Below are 17,518 nucleotides of genomic sequence, written 5' to 3' on the forward strand. Positions count from 1 at the left end.
CTTCCCAGTTTTGCATGTCAGAAGAGTTGGTCATTCTTGGACACTGGTTTGTCAAACTGAGGAAGTAGCTACTGAAATGCGCGGATAAAGCCGTAAAGAAATAATGCATTTTGAAAGTGCTGCTGCAGAGACACCAGCCTTTTGTTGTCATTTTCCACTTCTGCCCCACGCCCCGTGTCCCACGTCAAGACTCTACTGCATGCTATTTGGTTTGAAGAGCCAACCAATAGCAGCCCAATTCAAAACAACACGCACACGCCTGGCAGACTGTTCTCCGATGCGTGTACCTCACTGTTGTTGGCCTGTAGCCTCTGTGTATTCTCGGCTTAAGACTGGCTCAGGAATTTAAATTACATTTTGAAACTTCCTGTCAAGCCAGTTGGTACCTTGGAGAACTACTTTTTAAAATTGAATACATTCACTCCCTTGTTTGAATCATGCTCATCTACATAATGCACAATATCATTATGATTTATTAGAATGCAAATGCATCTTCCTTGTCAGTCTCCTCTTCCGAGCTGATATGAAGTACAAATTGGCAGAAAATGTTTCCCAGCGAGAATATTTAAAAGTCCCCTGTCAGTGTTTTGTTTGCTTTAAATTGACTAAATGAATAATTCTTTACTTTTGCATGAATAGCAGAATTGATGTCTCAGATGTTGGAGGTAGTAGTTTTGTGAACCCAATGTGTTGTCAGTTTGTCTTACCATCACTGGCCCTCCTAGTGCTCTCTGACATCTGTCTGACATATGTAAGCCAGAGAGATATTTTCTCAGTGCTTCTCATCAAACAATGGTGTTTTATGTTGCTGGCAGACAAACGGTGACTCTGCTTTTCACTCCTTTACGATAGTTTGGTGTTATTTTTTTCTTTTCTTTTTCATTTGTGAAGATTTTTTTTGTTTGCTAAAGTGTAAAAGTTATTTCCTGAAGCTCAGCACCCCCTCAGCCACTTCTGTCATAAATTGACAAAAGAAGTGGTGTTGAGGATAAAGAGGGGGAGGGTCGTCATGGAAACCCAATGTGTGAAACCTTTTAAATCATTGGCGCTTTTTGAACCAATTAAAAATCTGTTCTTCTGGATGTGCTCCTTAGTTCCACCTAACAATATCAGGAACGTGTAAGCCATGTGATGCATATTCTCTACTATATTGTAATGCAGTTTGTTGCCATACAGATTAGTACATGTCCTGCCATGTCTTGCCTACTTGTCTTCATTTCCTGGTGTCTCTACCAAGCTGTGAGATACAGTAGCTCTGTCAGATGTGAGACTGATGCTCTATTGGTCTGGTGCTCATCAGAGATTTATAAACCTAGAACCTGCTTATCTCAGCATCACCCTAATTGCTGTGCACAGAGCATTAATATGCGCTTCTTGAGGAACTGGTCTGGTAACCCAAGTGGCCTATAACCATTTTAACCGTCTATGGAGATGTTGTACTGTTGTGTCTTTTGTGGTAGTGCCGTTGTTTGGCTCCCCTGCAGTGCCCCCCCCCCCCCCCCACCCCCACCCCAGTGAGATTGATTGCAATACAAATGAGACAGTTGCCACATGCCACTATCATGTGACTCCCTCTTTCCACAAATGTACTAGAGGGGGGAGGTGAGCCTCTCTCCATGTTGCTTAGACAAGAAGCCAATGGACTCATCAAACTAAGTGAAGGGTCTAGAACTGTTCTAAATAAACCGCACCATGTACTATTGTGCTCTCTTAGTGGAAGCAGGACATTAATCAGTTCCTGTTGTGAACATAGGAAATGACTTTAAAGATGTACATTTCAAATATTTGTTGTTTTGTTTAAAGAATGATGTGCTGACATAAATAATGTCAGGACAATCGGTTATTTTCGCTGACTTTCCTACTGTGTACCCTCCTCACTGTCTTATCTTGACAAAGTGAGAGAAATGGTGGCTCGAAACTGTTGAATAAAAATGAAATTGACACTGCATAATGGAGGTATTAACCTTCTCCAAAAGGTTTAAATTAAGCAGATGGGTGACTGTTTATGTTGCTTCCCCCCTATGTCCTCCTGGCAGAAATGGGGGGTGGGGGGTGGGGGGGTGGGCGGGGTTCTGCAAGCGAGACTACTGGCGCTTTATTACAGAGGATAAAAAAAGCCTGTCAGTGCTGTCCACTCAACATGATTAATGGTGTTGCCAGTGATGGACGCAATGAGAGTGAGAGACTTGTGTTAGTGCGATCAGGATGGGGAAGTGGGGGGATAAGATAAGTGTACAGAAATGAACAGGATGGTAGGACTCTATGCCCCTCTGTGGTTGCGTGAGCATCACAGCAGGAGACACGAGAACATTTGAGCAACACTGAGATGAACTCTCTCACCTACTAGCCAATTCAAATGAGCTGCTTTGGGGGGGAGGGCGTCTGCCGCATTCTGTATTTGCTTTGGAGATGCCGTCTTGGTCCCCAATACCTCTTTCAAGGCTCATTGTTTTACATGTTAGACTTTGTTTAGTTCAGTTTTGTTGGGGCAACGAAAGTAAAAAGGTAAGACGGCCGGGCTTGTTCTAGGATTCATTTACACGGCTCTTATACAGTCCGTAAATACACCCCCACTTTACCATCTGTAGCATGTCCATTCAGTGACGCTAGCAGTCTAGCCACTCCTGTACTGGAGGGTCCCTTTGAGTGTCTAGTACGAAGATTCTGTCACAACCTCAAGAAATTATTTAGAGCTCTTCCAGAACAGCCAGCCGTTGTCAGTTAGGTTAACCTGTGTTGGTGTGAAAATGGATGTACAGGTCATGGCAGCATCGTTGTTCAGCTTAAACCACAAAATATTGCATTTATCTTTTTCAAACCGCATGTTAAATTGCTTTAATGAGCCCTTTCTGTTTATCCTCAGGGCCTTCCTTTGCTGTAAAAATATTTTAATTTTAGCGGTCACATATGGTCACAAAGCGATCATATGATCATATGGTGTATCATCAGGAAAGAAGAGGGCTTTATAAATTGATTCAATAACTCCCTCACAAGCAACATTACACTTACAGTACTGAGATGGGCAGGAGAGGAACAATATCCCTTCTATGTCCCTGTCTTCCTTCCTCCCTTGTGTTTATTGTGCTACAGTTACAGCCATTGAAACTTGATAACCCTACAGGGGATAGGGGCCGCGGGGAGGGGGGCAGCACCATTAAGTGTTTAGGGATGGGGGGCAGTGGGGGTGGGGTTGGATTAAGGGGCCTCCTGTCCTGCAGAGGATGATTAATGAGCCCCTAAAACTGAGAGCCCAGCCTTTGATATGGGAAGAGTGATGGACAGCAGGCATGGAGGGAAAGCGGCCGTGTGTCTGGTGTGAGAGCGGGCGAGCGATTGTGGGGATGAAAGGACGAGACGAGAGGAAAGCTGAGAAAGAGGGAAAGGGAGTGGAGTGAAGCAGCGGCCTTGTTTGTACAGAAACAAGGCTTCGATCTCCACTCCCTCTGGAGCCCACTTCTATATCACTGGGGAGGTTTGGGCAGGCACAGAGACTCTATAAGTTCAGACTGAAGTCAGACTTTTAGGCCTGGGATTCCATGCTAACCTTGCATTAAAATGTATTTAATGCAACATTTTCAGTGCTTTTTAATGGATGGTGAAGTATGCCTAAAAAAGACACTACTATTTTGTTTGGAATCTTGTTATTTTTGATTAATGTATGGACTTACAGTTTTGATAGGGTTCAGGCTGAAGACTGAAATAGAAATCATGAAGGGTATACACTACTGGAAAATTACAAACCTGTATTCTGTGGTGATGGAGACGATCTCCCAAGAGTCATCTCAGTCCTGCTCATCAAAACAACTAAAAAGCCATTAAGCAGTGGAGTATGATTTGCGGGATGGGTGGAAGTTTGATGTGGTTTTGGCTTTCTGTCCCCTTTTAGCTCCGTTTCGCCCATAATCTGTCCGCCGCCTTTTTGTTTTCTCATTGTTTCTGGTCTTTCAGAGCCTCCGCTTAGTTTTAATTTTTTTTATTTATTCTTTATTTTTTTGAGCAAGTTCATTCTTTTTCCACTGCATTTTCAGCCAATTTGGTTTTTTTAACCACTTTCTCTGATCTACAACCCCTTGATTTTGTTTGTAAAACACTATTGAACCATTGGTGATTCTTTTAAGTCTTTACGGACATTATCATTATTTTTTGTGGTCAGACTTTTTTTTCCACTCACTCACTGACTCCATGTTCCCTGATTTGGTCTGCTGGATGTTATCTCTCCATTTTCCTGTCCTCCTTAACTGCAGGCATACTGCATGGTCATTTACTTTTCCTAAGCTGTGAAATTGAGAGGAGCTTAATCACTGTCCCTATAAACACATTCATTGAGGGTCAGGGTATGATCAAGAGGTGTGTGTTGGTGTGAGTGTGTACTTGTGTGTGTGTGCCTGCGTGTCTGCGTTTGTGTGTATATCTCTATTTGTGAGTGTGTCAGTGTGTGTGTGTGTGTGTGTGTGTGTGTACATGTATTTGTGAGAGAGACCATCTGTGTCCTGTTGTGTGAATTGGAGATCTTGCCATTGCCAAAAGACTGATCAATAGAATACTGTATTGCCCCCAAAGGGGACATTGTTATTCTTATGGTATGCACTATGGAATATCACATGGTTGACAACCGTAGTAATAATTTGTTAGAGGAAGATATCCATGTGCAGTGTATTTTGGAAGATTTCTGATGGTCGGGAGGAAACAAACGGTTCCTTTCCTTCCTGTGGTCGCCAGCCCTGTGGCAGTCCTCGGCCGAGCCGTGGTCCTACACAGCTGCTGACGTAGGCGTATTGATCACCACAGCGGAGCCAGAAATGGTCCTCATGAGCTGATGGCTTTATTTGTCAATCTCTTTCCATTGATCTGAACAGCGAGCGAAAAAGCAGGGGGAAGGGCAGGAGAGCCATTGAAGGGCCCCTGAGACGCTGTCAATAAACCACCTACTTTAGCCATTGGGGAAGCCTCGATCTCCTCTTTGCCCTTTGAAAAATGACCACTTTCACCTACACTGTGGTCAGTGAGTAGGTCTTAATGTTCTCTGTGATATCGAGAGTGGGGACAGGAATGGTGAGATGTTCCTTTCAGTGCTGTCGGGATCAGTTACAAAAAATGACATTTGTTTTCTGAGTTGTCTGCAAAATTTGTAATAAACAAAATTAACAAATGTATGCCTGAATTTGATGTGAGCATGACTAACGGTGCATGCTTAAACAAAAGAAAAATGTTGCCTTTCTCCTCTGTATTTTTGGAGGCATATTTTGTATAGAGAGATTTAGCAGTGTCAGTGAACATTGATACCAAGCTTTTCATTAATGAAGTATGTTCATTAATGAAAACCTGGAAAAGTATTTCTGTCCATGTCAGACAGTAAATAAATTAGTAAATAAAATAAAATGCCTCAAAATCTAGCAGTGCATTTACTGGATATTACTTATTTTTCTAAAACTGTGTAGTGCCATAGCCCCTTGAAGAAAGTATTTTAACAGCAGTGCAGTTTTGTCAGATTTGTGTGTAAATCCAGAGAGAAAAGACTTTTGTGGTGTTGAAATGGGTGTCATTAAGATCAAAGCTGTCCCTGGGAGTTTGGCTGACACCTTAGCCAGGTGTGGCATGCTTTGGGGTAAAAGGGTTAGTGTGTGTGTGTGTGTGTGTGTGCGCGTATTTGCGCGCATGCATACCGCTTGGGGGAGTTGTTTCCGCCACTGAGAGTGGTTGATCTGGAGACTCTATTTTGCGTAGCTGCAGTTTGTTTCATGATGACACTGTTTGGTTACTTGCCATCTCTTCCTCAATCTGACTGAGTGTTGATTTGAGTCAGATTAGTTTTGGCCTGTTTGACCTCCAGGGACTGAGGTGACTTGGGTTACAGTCAAAGTGGCCATCTCACTTTTCGCGGTCAACCCTCCCCTCACCCCTCCCCCCATATCTCTCCAGGTGACCCATCTTTACATCCTGAGAGAAGGGAGTCGGGTTACTTTTGCTACCACAATTGATCGCCTAGGGGCTATAAGAAAGTCATTAGGCTTCCGAAACAACAGCTCTCTGCTATGCTGGCCTATCAGGCCATGTACGCTGCACAGGAGGGGGTAATGAACGATAGCTCTTTATCTTCATACTTATCTAAATGAGCTGAATGAGATTAAGCACTCCTGCTCAAATGTTTGGCCCAGTCCCAGTGTACAGGGCATATTAAGTCATGATAATATTTTTTGGGTGGGGCAGAGAGTTAATGGGATTGTTTCTTTGATTAACATAAGGGAAGTTAATATGGAAATGAGCTTTAGCATTGGCGGTTCTCACTGCGAAGACCCACAAAGCTTCTGTTTCTCGGCTCACGGGTTGAAGCACTGTTACGGCATGCTCAATCCTGGGCCTTGCACGGCAGCCAGTGTGGCGACTCGTAGAGAAGAGTCTGTCGACTATGTGCTTTAGTCTTTTGTTAGAGCAGCCATCACTGTATTTATACTTTAAGCCCGAATGGTTTCTCATCTGAAGTCATGTTATGTTGTTGGAAGCAGGTGTTCTGGAGGGGTTTCAACCATTGTGAACCTTGTGTTATTCAATACGGTGGCTTTTGTTGAACTGATTATAGTTGAGTGAATGAGGCACTTAATTTTTGTGTTCTCATGTCTGTGGATTGAAATACAGGAAGCATTTTTTTCTAGGTAATTCCTGAATTATACCCTGCCTTAGACGCATTCTCTGTCTCTCTATTTTTTATGCTGTTACCTAACAGAATATGGATGACCCGATAGCAGATGCGTATTGTACTTCATAATTTTCAATGAGAAGGAAACCGTGGGAATATACTTGTATTCAGTTGCCATGGCATTGTGTTTTCGGTTTGGTCTGTTGTTAGTGGAACTAATTTACTTTTTCCAGATGGGAAAAACAGTCCTAAAGTATCAAGTGTAATATTACTTACTGAAATTTATTTTCCAAAATTATTAGGTGGTTCCAAGATTTTAGAAAATTTCTTTAAAATCCAGGATGTTGGCTAACTACTGTAAGTGTGTGCATGTTTGCGTGTGTATGTAATATGCATTAAGCTTGAATTTGATGATGTTTTATGGTGGAAGGGCTGTAGTTTAAGTAAATGAACAGATACCACCAATAAATAACTTTTTCCACTGCAGTCCTGCTTGTAATTTCCATAGTTTGACCAGACTATGAAGCTGAGAGAGACACATTCTGGAGGCTTTAGTTTTCACCTGGTTCTCATCTTTCATCTTTGAGGCCCCGCCCTCAGCAGTGGCTTCTACCTCTCTGCCTCGCAGACCTCCACCCCTCCACCCCTCCTCCCCTCCCCAGGCAGAAAGTATGGTGTCGTGGTGAAAACTGTGCGCAGTCAAAGCAGTGCAAAATTCCTCATTTCCTGATTCCTCCTCCTCAATCTCATTGCACAGGAAGGCTGTCACTCTCTGGTCCTTTATTATTTGAAGAATGTCAGCAATGCGAAATCAGTGATATTTAATTTGCCACACTGGCGTCAGGGGCCCAGCCCATTGATTTATTATAGAACCCCTTAATGTGGGCAGCTGTTTTACTCTAAAAATAGGTCAGGGGTCAGATGTAATGACCTTGTTTTTACAGAGGGGATGAGTGGAGTGTTGCTGGATCACGCGGGGAAGAGCAGGGGGCGGGGGGTTAAAACACCACGCCATAATTAGTGCCACGTACGCATCTTTTATCTGCCCTTAGTTTGCTCGGCCCTTTAAAACGCGAACGTGCCAGCGCCGCGGGCCGCTATCTGTTCACATGCCCGCGATGTCTGTGCCCAAGTGCCTGCAATACTTCACTGTATGGTTCTCCACAGAGGGGTGAGAGGTGAATGACTTCTGCTCCTCTCTGCCTCTTGAAGCTCTGGATAGACAAGCTCTCCATGTGCAGACTAAAGATATGGTGAAGGGAAAGGCTTAGAGGCCCTCTCCAAGACTACTTTCCACAAAGGTGACCTCTCGCCCTTTGAGCCATTAATCACTTGATTTTTGATGGGCCAGTCCCATGGGGCCTGGAGATGATGGGAGAGCTCGTAGCCAATCGGAAACTACTGTATTTCATCAGCGCACTGGGCCAATCCCCTTAGATCATTGTAAGCACTGACCAATGAAAGAAGGCATTAACATCCTGTGTACCAATCCTGAGTCAGCCTTTCAGAGCACAGAGTACATTCTTGTTGCCAGCGCTATGAGCGCTACTGGAGTTTGCTTTTTTTTGACTGAGTCCACTCTGGGCCTTGCATAATTTCTAATAATGTTAATATAGCTCTTCAGAATCGATAAAATTTGCAAATAATTTGTCTTAGGTCCTCAGTGTCAGAATCTAAATTAGTCTGAATATCAAAAGAATGTGGGACTCAGTTTTCAGCCAAAAAGGCTATTGTTCAGTGTATGAAAAGGTGTGACATGTATGAGCATGCCCAGGAGGGTCAATTTGTATATTTTTATCAACATGCAATTTGAATATTTGGAAGAAAAATATGTTAAATACGGCATGGACATTTTCTTGATGAGAATCAAAACATTTAATGAAGAAATGCACTGTCACCCTTTTCATGCCAGCAAAGATTTGTCTACTTTTACCTCCCCTAAAGCAAGTTTGGAGAGCCTGATGGTAAGGCGTGGCCTCATGACATTTGCACAGTTGTCCTGGATGTATTGGGTAGTTCACGTTGGAATGATGACATCAATATTTCATAAAATTTTACACGAGAGGACAGTGATCCATTATTTTCATGATTCATTTTAGCTAGGTTACTACTCTGACAATAGGCATTTACCACTGTGGTTGTACTACAGTAAGGACAACATACAACATAGCGCAGAATTCTATATCGGTAAAATTCTTTAATTTTGTAAATAAGATTTTCTTGAAACACTCATTTTTATTAATTTACCCTGCTCATTTACTGCATTTCATTCACTGCTGTGTAACTGTGTAATGATTTAAGGATTGTTAAAGGAGAATATTAATTACCTGAATTGTAAAAATATTTCAAAGCAGACTATGCTCATAAATTATCATTAGAAAAACTTTTTAGTTTTTCATTGGTGGTTAGATTACCTCACCTCCAGAAAGGGTCCACTATCTACAGTTGAATGGCTTGGGAGGTTCTCAACAGGGCAATAGTGACGCACAAGGCATGGCACATTAATCTGGTTTAACAAGCAGTGGTATTGTTTCAGCTTATAGAGTTGTGACAAAAGCATACAAATCAATTAAGAGGTAAATCCTAATTTATAACTGGGTGTGTAAATAAGAACAGACTTGTTTATCGATCTCTGTTGTTGAAACTCAGTACATATCTTTCATATTTAATTTATATTAAATTAAGTGCATCTCGTTGCTTTACTATTAAAGTCAAATTCTAACAAAATTCTTCATAAATTTTCATTGTGAGCTCTGTACCGTTCAGCAGCAGCCTGTGGTCACACGTGCATTAGTGTGTTTGGGTTTCTGAATCAAAACCAAAACACTGGCCTGCTATTACCAATCGGTTCTTTTGTACATCTGTTTTGCCCTTTGTCCAGATTGACGAATACTTCTTTATGAAAACATCACTCCGCATGGCTTCCTGCTGACCTGCACTTTAATTCACATGTTGGTAACCTCTGGCTGACCTCTCACCTCTGCAGTTGTACTAATTGTTTGATGTACGATTGATGTCCAGTGCTGCATTAAATAACTTGTTTCCTGGGATAGCCCCTCAATAGGCATGTAGTCCTCACTACCTTTTTCTGGGTGGATTTTGTTTTAAAATGTCTTGCTTTCTTGATGCAGTAAGCATGTAGCAGCTGGTCAGCATCAATGCTAGTGAAATAGACTGTCACTCTGATGCTGTGCCTTTTCCCACTGGTTGTGGGATGTATTTTTGGATGACATGGTATAGCAGAATGTTAAAGGTTACCCTGCTTCAAGCTACTCTGCTGTACCAGTTCACCTCTAATAAATGTTGATGATGAACAAGAATTGTTCTGAAGCATATTAGTCCATTCTGTGATTTGGGAGTTCCTGGTTATTGACCTGTCCCACTGTGAGGTGTCCCATGAGTACATCTGATTGAATTGGGGCCCAGACCTCAGAATTGAAATGCAGAGTATACTAAAATAGCTGCGGAAACATGACCCACATAGCACATGGCTGTAGGAGGAACTACTGGACCCCCCCAGTGGAATTATGCAGGGTAGAGGGACACCTTCCTGTCATCGCACAGTTTCTGCTGATGTCGGACACTGGGTTCATAACCCGGCAGCTGCCTGTCCGAGTGGGCTTGGGAGAGACGGGGCCGTTTTGTGCTGGGACAGTCTATTACCCCTGAAGAGTGAGAATAAATATACAGCTGTGTAAAGCGTGAACTTAAGGGCCCAGGTCTTCTCTCCTGCCTGACGTGTGTGTGCTGCTTACATCACAGGATCTAAGACAAATGGAATAACTGCAGACAGCAGGGCGTGTGGCCTTACTATATTGAGACATAAATTCAGGATAATCTCCACCCGAGCCAGGGGCCATTTGGAAAAGGCATTAATTGGTTTTATTCCAGGTCTGGAGCAGCCCCTTTGGAGGCTGAGGGGATTGGCTGGACTTACCCCCCCCCCCCCCCAGCCCATACAGCAGCAGAATGGTGCGGATTTACTGTGGCCAATCCCTCAAATGAGCTTCATTATATAGGCCTATCTACACCCCCCCCCAATGGATTAGCATCCCTGCACAATCCCAATGCCATGTGGAATTGAGGATCTGTGCACAGAAATTTCATGCTGACGACCCTCCCTCACCTCCTCCCCCCTCCCCACAGCCACCTACACACTTAGCTTCCGATAATCCGTTGACAAGATTAATGCAACTGCATCAAAACCAAGATGGTGGTGGTCTGGGGTTGGCTTCTGTGCTCGTTTGGAGTCCTCTCCTCTCTTTGGAACTGCACAGTTTTTATATTTTTTATATATTTTTTTAATCAACATCAAGCTACTCCACAAAAATCCAACCAGTGTGCAATCAACGTTTTGTGTAAGTCTAGAGTTTAAAAATGGCAGATTGTGTTCATGATATATTAGAAAGAGTTCCAGGCCTATATCATAACATTGTTCCATATTCCATCTACATGAGTTTTAACATGTTTAAAAATGATGTACAATATTTCATCTGTTCTGTAGTGACTGCAAGGGCTCTGTATCTGTTTGTCCTTCCACATGAAAGTGATTTCTGCTATTCTAACATCTCAGTTTGGCTTTGATGGACTTTATTCTGGTTTTAGTTTGACAGAGGTTGCAGTGCATCTGTATTTTTGTGGTTCCTCTTCCTCCAGCGTGATGAGCACCACTGATCTTTCCCTCTTGGAAATGTAGGGGGAATACTCTTTCATACTATCTCATTATTGGCTGTGTCCTCTCCAGGAACCCCAGTCAACAGGATCCCCATCATGGCCAAGCAGGTGCTGGACCTGTACATGCTGTACAAGCTGGTGACGGAGAAGGGTGGCCTGGTGGAGGTCATCAACAAGAAGATCTGGAGGGAGATCACCAAGGGGCTGAACCTGCCCACCTCCATCACCAGCGCGGCCTTCACCCTCCGCACTCAGTGAGTGCCCATCCGCCCGGTGTCCCTGCTACTTCATCCGCCCCCTTCATCTTCACTTTCGACTGTCTTTGTGCTCCTTTTCCTTCTTATTTTCAGCGCGCTTCTGCCACACGTCTGAGGAAATGATTGATTTTAATTTATTGATGTCATTTTGGGGTCAGAGTTCAGAGCTGTAATCTGAGGGGTAGTGTGTGAGTGAATTAACGTTATTTACTTTTTGCAGTGAACCCATTCATCTTCCATCTTTTGTGCTCCTGTAATGGTAACTAGATGTTTGTAACGGAAGAGTTCACCAAATATTTTATAATGGGCTTGTAATCGGGTATATTGATCTCAGGTGTGTTGGAGGCTTCCCTTGTTGTTTATTTCATATTTGTAGTATGGAGGCCACTCATTCCACCACACATTTCCTGTGAGATGCGTCATTCAGCGTGAGCTAATAGTTCAGGGTACAGTTGAGTAAAGCCCTGTTGTAATGGCCCTGTGGTATATTGTTTGATCTGTGCAGGTATATGAAGTACTTGTACCCGTATGAGTGTGAAAAGAAAGGCCTGAGCTCTCCTGGGGAGCTGCAGGCCGCCATCGACAGCAACCGCCGCGAGGGGCGTCGCCCCAGCTACAGCACCAGCCTGTTCCGCTTCTCGCCTTCCCCCAGCACTGCACCCCACATCCTCACTCCTCCCAAGATGCACCTGTCCTCGCTGGGGGGCGGGGTCTCCGCGGTTCACAATGGCATACAGGCATCACCAGGCCCCTCCCTCAAAAAAGCTATAGGTGAGTGTACACTTTATATTTAAAGATCGGATCAGATGATCAAGTTCAGCTCACTTGAGCTTATTAGGGTTGCCCATGTGACAGTTGACCAGTGCACTTTGTTTTTTATTTACTCAATTTCATGACTCAACTCAGCCCTCCAAACTGAATTTCACTCTGTAAAATTGGAGGAGTGATTTGCCCATTGTCAGTTGATCCCGAGCTGAACGCTGTGTTGGCTAATGGCAAATTTGCATGCATATGGCAGGCTTTCTGCAGCGTATCATGTGACTACGTAGTCTGCACAAATGTGTTAGCCGTGAAAGAGCACCCTCTCTTGTGCAGCACTGGAACTACAGCAGATACAATTTCCGAAGGCGCATGCTTTATTTCACAGATTCGAAACCGGCACTTATTTAGCTTAAAGAATATATAGATGCTGTAAAAAAATAAAGACTTTACATGTTGTAAACTGGTTCGAGAGCTGTTTCCCGCTCTGTTTCAATAGAGCATTACAAAACAACAAAATTCCTGTGCTGTAGCCTACAGGAAATCTGTTCAGGAAATCCTGTGTTGTTGTCATCAACTATGGGTCATTAATGGCGAGTTGGGCTGTTAAAGGCATTAAAGTGCAATCTTCCTGTTTAGCCCTGCAGCGGCTTGCACTGAGGGGAGGGCCGCTGGAGAGCCACGCGCCCTCTGTTAATCCAGGTGTGTTTCGCATTGAGCGATCAGGGCCAGCAGGGCAGTCCTGTAGCTTTCACAGAGAAGTGAGAGCACATGTTCCTGGGGAAACACACATTTTGATTTTTAATAATTAAAAAATGTGTCATTCGTGATGAGTAGGTTTGAAAGGCAAAGTTATTGAATGTGCCTTTTTTGTCCCACTCTCCACTTGTGTTGTACCTGTAAGTTTCACTAGGGGGCACCATCACTTCAAGAGGATTACTCTTATTTGGCAGCTCTGTTTGTCTTTTGGCATAACACCCATTTACTCTTTGTCCTGGATCTTTTAGTCAAAGGGTGTTGGCTTCTTGTCTGAAATTATTTGTGGGGGGGCTTTAGGACAGTGTTGCTTTTTGCTCAGAGTGACATGTGATCCGAATGTGCACACACACACACGCGCACACACACACGCCTCACTGCCCTCTCTGCCCACAGAAGAGGGCTCCCCGGCGCTCATGTCCAGCCGGCTGCCCATGGCCATGGCTCTGGGGCAGCAGCAGCTGGCGCGGGCCGCCACCCTGGAGCAGCTGCGGGTGAAGCTGGAGACAGGCGACGGGCCCGAGAGGAAGATGGCGCGGCTGGCCGAGGAGCAGCAGCGCCTGATGCAGCAGGCCTTCCAGCACAACCTGCTGGCCATGGCGTCCCAGGTCCCCATGAACCTGCGCCTCAACAGTGCTCGCGGTCAGTCCCTTTCTCGCACGCGCACACTCACCACACACACACGCACATGCACACGCACACGAGCCAGTCACATTCTCTACTCAATCTCCTGCAGTCATGTGGTATGTTTCCCCAGGAAACCCTTTGAGCAGAATGCGTGTGTTTAAGAGTGAATCTGCATGCATGTATGTCCTCCATCACAGTGTGTGTGCATAATGAGCATATTTTAACAAACCATTTTTCAAAAAGGGAATTAACACCTGTCACCTTTTGTCCCTCCAGTGTGTCAGAATGACCAGCCATAATGTCTATACCGTAGTTGTCTGTCAGAATGGATAAAATGAGGGGCCTTTCAGTGCACAGAGATTAACACACCTTATCTTGTGTTTTATTGTGACCCGTTCATGCAAGTTTTGATTATTTGGCTCCCCCCCCCCCCCCATGTTGGTTATTGTGCTCATTGTGTTTTGTGTTCCCTCCATTTCAGAAGACAAGCAGGACCTGGCGCTTAGCATCTCCTCCAACGGATCCACCAGCATCAGCGTGTCTGTGGAGGTCAACGGCACGCTTTACTCAGGTACACAGGGCACACTGGCTGTGCATGCTGGGAAATGACTCTTGCATTCTGAAAGAATACCTTTAAAAATGACTCCCCCTACCCCACCCCACATTTAAAATTCTTATAAGAAACCATATGTTTTTCTTCTTTTTATAGTTTATTTTACAGCATACTTATCCTCTGACACAATATTTATTTACATTTGTGTATTTCATAGTATATTCTTATATATTTAGTGCCCCTTAAGGCACTGTTGGATGTTGGGTTTCTCTTGCATGTTCTCATTCTTGTACAGTAAAAGTCCCTTACATGTATATGTAGCGACTCTCAGTATGCCTGCTGTGTTCACTGTCTCTCCAGGGATGTTGTTTGCCCAGAAGTCTGCAGCTGCTGGTGCCGCGGCGTCTGCTACAGCGCCCTCTGCTGGCCCTAGTGGAGGCTTTGGGATTTTGTCCTCTGCTCACAGCCCCGGCGTCTCCTCCTCCTCTTCTAAGGGCCCCAGCTCTGCTGAGCCCTCCACCAGTGGCTCACCCTAGCTGGAGCTCCCCACCACCCGCTCCCCAGGTCTCTCTACAAACACCTAGGCCCAGCAGGGATTCCGTGAATACATCTATAGATCAACCTGACTGATGGAAAAAAACAAACTGTTGCACAACAAATACCTCGTCACTCCTGTCGACCTTGGCTGTTCATACACGGTGCACACTCAGACATGCAAACATTCATGCGAACACGTGTCGCGTAAATAACATTCAAATTATCATGCAGTCAGCAGACCACACTCAAACACTAAAGACACGCGCACACATGCATACATACATACACAAACACGCACACGCGCACACACAGCCAAAAACACTGACAGGTGGTCAAATGAACTTGAAGATTTTTCGTTTTGTTTGCCATTTATTGTCTTTTGATTTTCAATTTTAGTGTAATTTTCTCCATGTACGTAATACTTACCTCACATAAAGTAATCTGCAGTGCTTTGGTAAAACAAGTATCTATACCTCATGAGCTGTTGTATACTTAAGATGAATTAACTGTTTTTTTTGTAGCTACAGTTTTGTTCTTTGGTCACAAGACAGGAAATCTTTGGTTGATCTCTATGCATTGAAAGCCCCGTCAGCTTATTCAAGATGGTTCCCTAAACTTCTGGGGACCATAACTGTGGACTGCGGATAATACCGGTCAGTTCCATAACATGTTTGAAAGAGCTTTTTTATTCTCTTTCACTGTTAATTTAGTATCGCACCACTTTCACTTTTTCTTCCAGGAATATTTTCTTTTTTTGTTAAGGTTTTGATCAACGTGTGTTCATTAATATGAATTACAGGAGGAGTTCACAGTTCTGTGCAAACCCAGCAGTACAGAAAGAGAGAGGGCACTAATTTCCTACCACGAGTCTGACGGTGTTCGAGCCCTCTCTCTGCTCCTTTCTGCAGCACCTGTCAATCACAATAACAGTGGGCTTTCCTGAAGACCTCGGCACAGAGCATTGTGCTGTATGTTTGCAGTTTGATTTTTATATATATTTATGTATACATAAGAAAAAAAAGCGTGTTTTTACTTTTTCTTTCTCTCGGCATTATCACCGGACCAGATTTTTTTTTGTTGTAAACTGCCATTTCAATTTCAGACCTCACTTTTTGGCTTTCCATATTGGAAAATTTCTCAGGAAGAACAGAGGTGTTTCCACAGGACTCACTTCATCACAAAAAGCTTTGTACCAAAAAAAAAAAAAAAAGAAAAGGAACAATCCACAACCACTCAAGACTGAGAAATACCTCAGAGACTCTTATGGAGAACAACATTACATACCTCATGCAATCAATCTGGCGAGACTTGACTTCATTTGAAACTCTGTCACCACCCACTGTCTGCGGAGGAGTGCTGAATCAGAACTCTGGACTGCAGACTGGATTTGACTTTAAAGAGAACTCACTTCCGGGTTTCTGATGAACATCATGTGTAAACGGGGAGGGCGCGTCCCTTCCCGTAGTGCGTTTCATATCTTGAGACATTTTTAAAAGTTAAGCGTCCTGCTCGGGTACAATCAGGTGGCCAGTATTTAACCTTTATTCTCCGCTTGGCCATGTTTGCCTCAGATTACTGCACAGCTATGAATGCCAAAGATCAGCCCAGTCTGTGTCCCAGTCCTTAAATCCACTTTAACCCTTGTGTGGGCACAGCGTGTCACTGTTCAGGTCAAGCTGGTGCTTTTTAATTAAAGAATCGTTTGATGCAGAAGACAAAGTTGGTTGCCCCGAATGTTGATTCATTGTTCTGTCTTGTCTGATGTCAGTGTGGCAAAAGCGGATCCGGCTGCTTTGTCTTGTAAGTTTTGACAACTACGTCTACATTTAGACCTGGTCTTTTTGAACTGCCAGATCATCAAACCCCCCCCCGCCCCCCCGCCCCCCCCCCCCCCCCCCCCCAATTCCTTCAAGTGGGCACCCACTCAGGGCCTTATGGCTGACAGGCTGCCAGTGGTGCTCCAAAATTGAGCAGCTCATTGGCTGAATTCTGTTCATGCTCTACCCTTTAAAACAGCTGTTTCTCCAGTTCCGTTTGTTTCTTTGCCTGCAGGGATGATTAGGTTTGAATACATCGTGCATTTAAATGAATCGATGTTCATGATGGGGATACATGTATATGCACATGCAAATTGTCATGTGAGATCATCATCTTCGGATTTACTTGGTGGCACTTGCCTGCCACCACCTTTCTGTTTTCAGTACTATAGTACCTCAAACAAGAATGTGTGAACCACATACCTTGTGGATCACCAGCCATTATGGCATTTCCAGTTTTCTGTTTTCACCGGGTGTTCATTGCCAGTGACAACCGCTCTTGCATGAAAATATAAGACCATATGTTTCACAGAAATAGGGAATATATGAATAATGTGGTAGTTGCTGGCTGCCTTAATATATTCACTTGTAATTACCTGTAGTCTTTTGAAGGTCTGATTTAAGGTCTTTTTTATACTTCAAGCTCAGTCTTTGAACATTCATTGATCTGCTTAAAGTTTAAATTAAAAACCAACATCACTGTCCCTCATTTGAGCTACTAATTTTAAAAATGACAAATTTTAATATTTATTGTTTTTTAGTTGGAGCATCCCCAGTCTTGTTTAAGGATGTTTTTAAGTTGGAGCAATGCTAAATATGCTTTGCGGTAAACACAACAGCTGTTGGAGATTAATTTTAAAGAAGATGTTGAAGAAATGACTGTTGTTTTACCATGTCCTTGGTT

The 17,518-nt window shown here is 43.7% G+C and overlaps 1 protein-coding gene across 2 annotated transcripts in view; it reads left to right on the top strand.

The window, feature by feature from the left end:
- LOC118215425 (AT-rich interactive domain-containing protein 3B-like) overlaps positions 1 to 16,516 on the top strand; it is a 38,811-nt gene extending 22,295 nt beyond the window's left edge. Inside the window, exons 5-9 of one of the 2 annotated variants that reach the window (XM_035396215.1) lie at positions 11,379 to 11,562; positions 12,071 to 12,336; positions 13,477 to 13,722; positions 14,189 to 14,278; positions 14,621 to 16,516. In XM_035396215.1, coding sequence (XP_035252106.1) covers positions 11,379 to 11,562; positions 12,071 to 12,336; positions 13,477 to 13,722; positions 14,189 to 14,278; positions 14,621 to 14,796 — 962 coding nt within the window. In that variant the 3' untranslated portion in view covers positions 14,797 to 16,516. Of the gene's footprint in view, positions 1 to 11,378; positions 11,563 to 12,070; positions 12,337 to 12,963; positions 13,152 to 13,476; positions 13,723 to 14,188; positions 14,279 to 14,620 lie in introns of those variants that run through there. The other variant, XM_035396216.1, reaches the window with a different exon arrangement.
- Positions 16,517 to 17,518: the final 1,002 nt, after the last annotated feature.

This window comes from Anguilla anguilla, chromosome 16, assembly GCF_013347855.1.
Source record: "Anguilla anguilla isolate fAngAng1 chromosome 16, fAngAng1.pri, whole genome shotgun sequence".
In the NCBI taxonomy this organism is placed as follows: domain Eukaryota; kingdom Metazoa; phylum Chordata; class Actinopteri; order Anguilliformes; family Anguillidae; genus Anguilla; species Anguilla anguilla.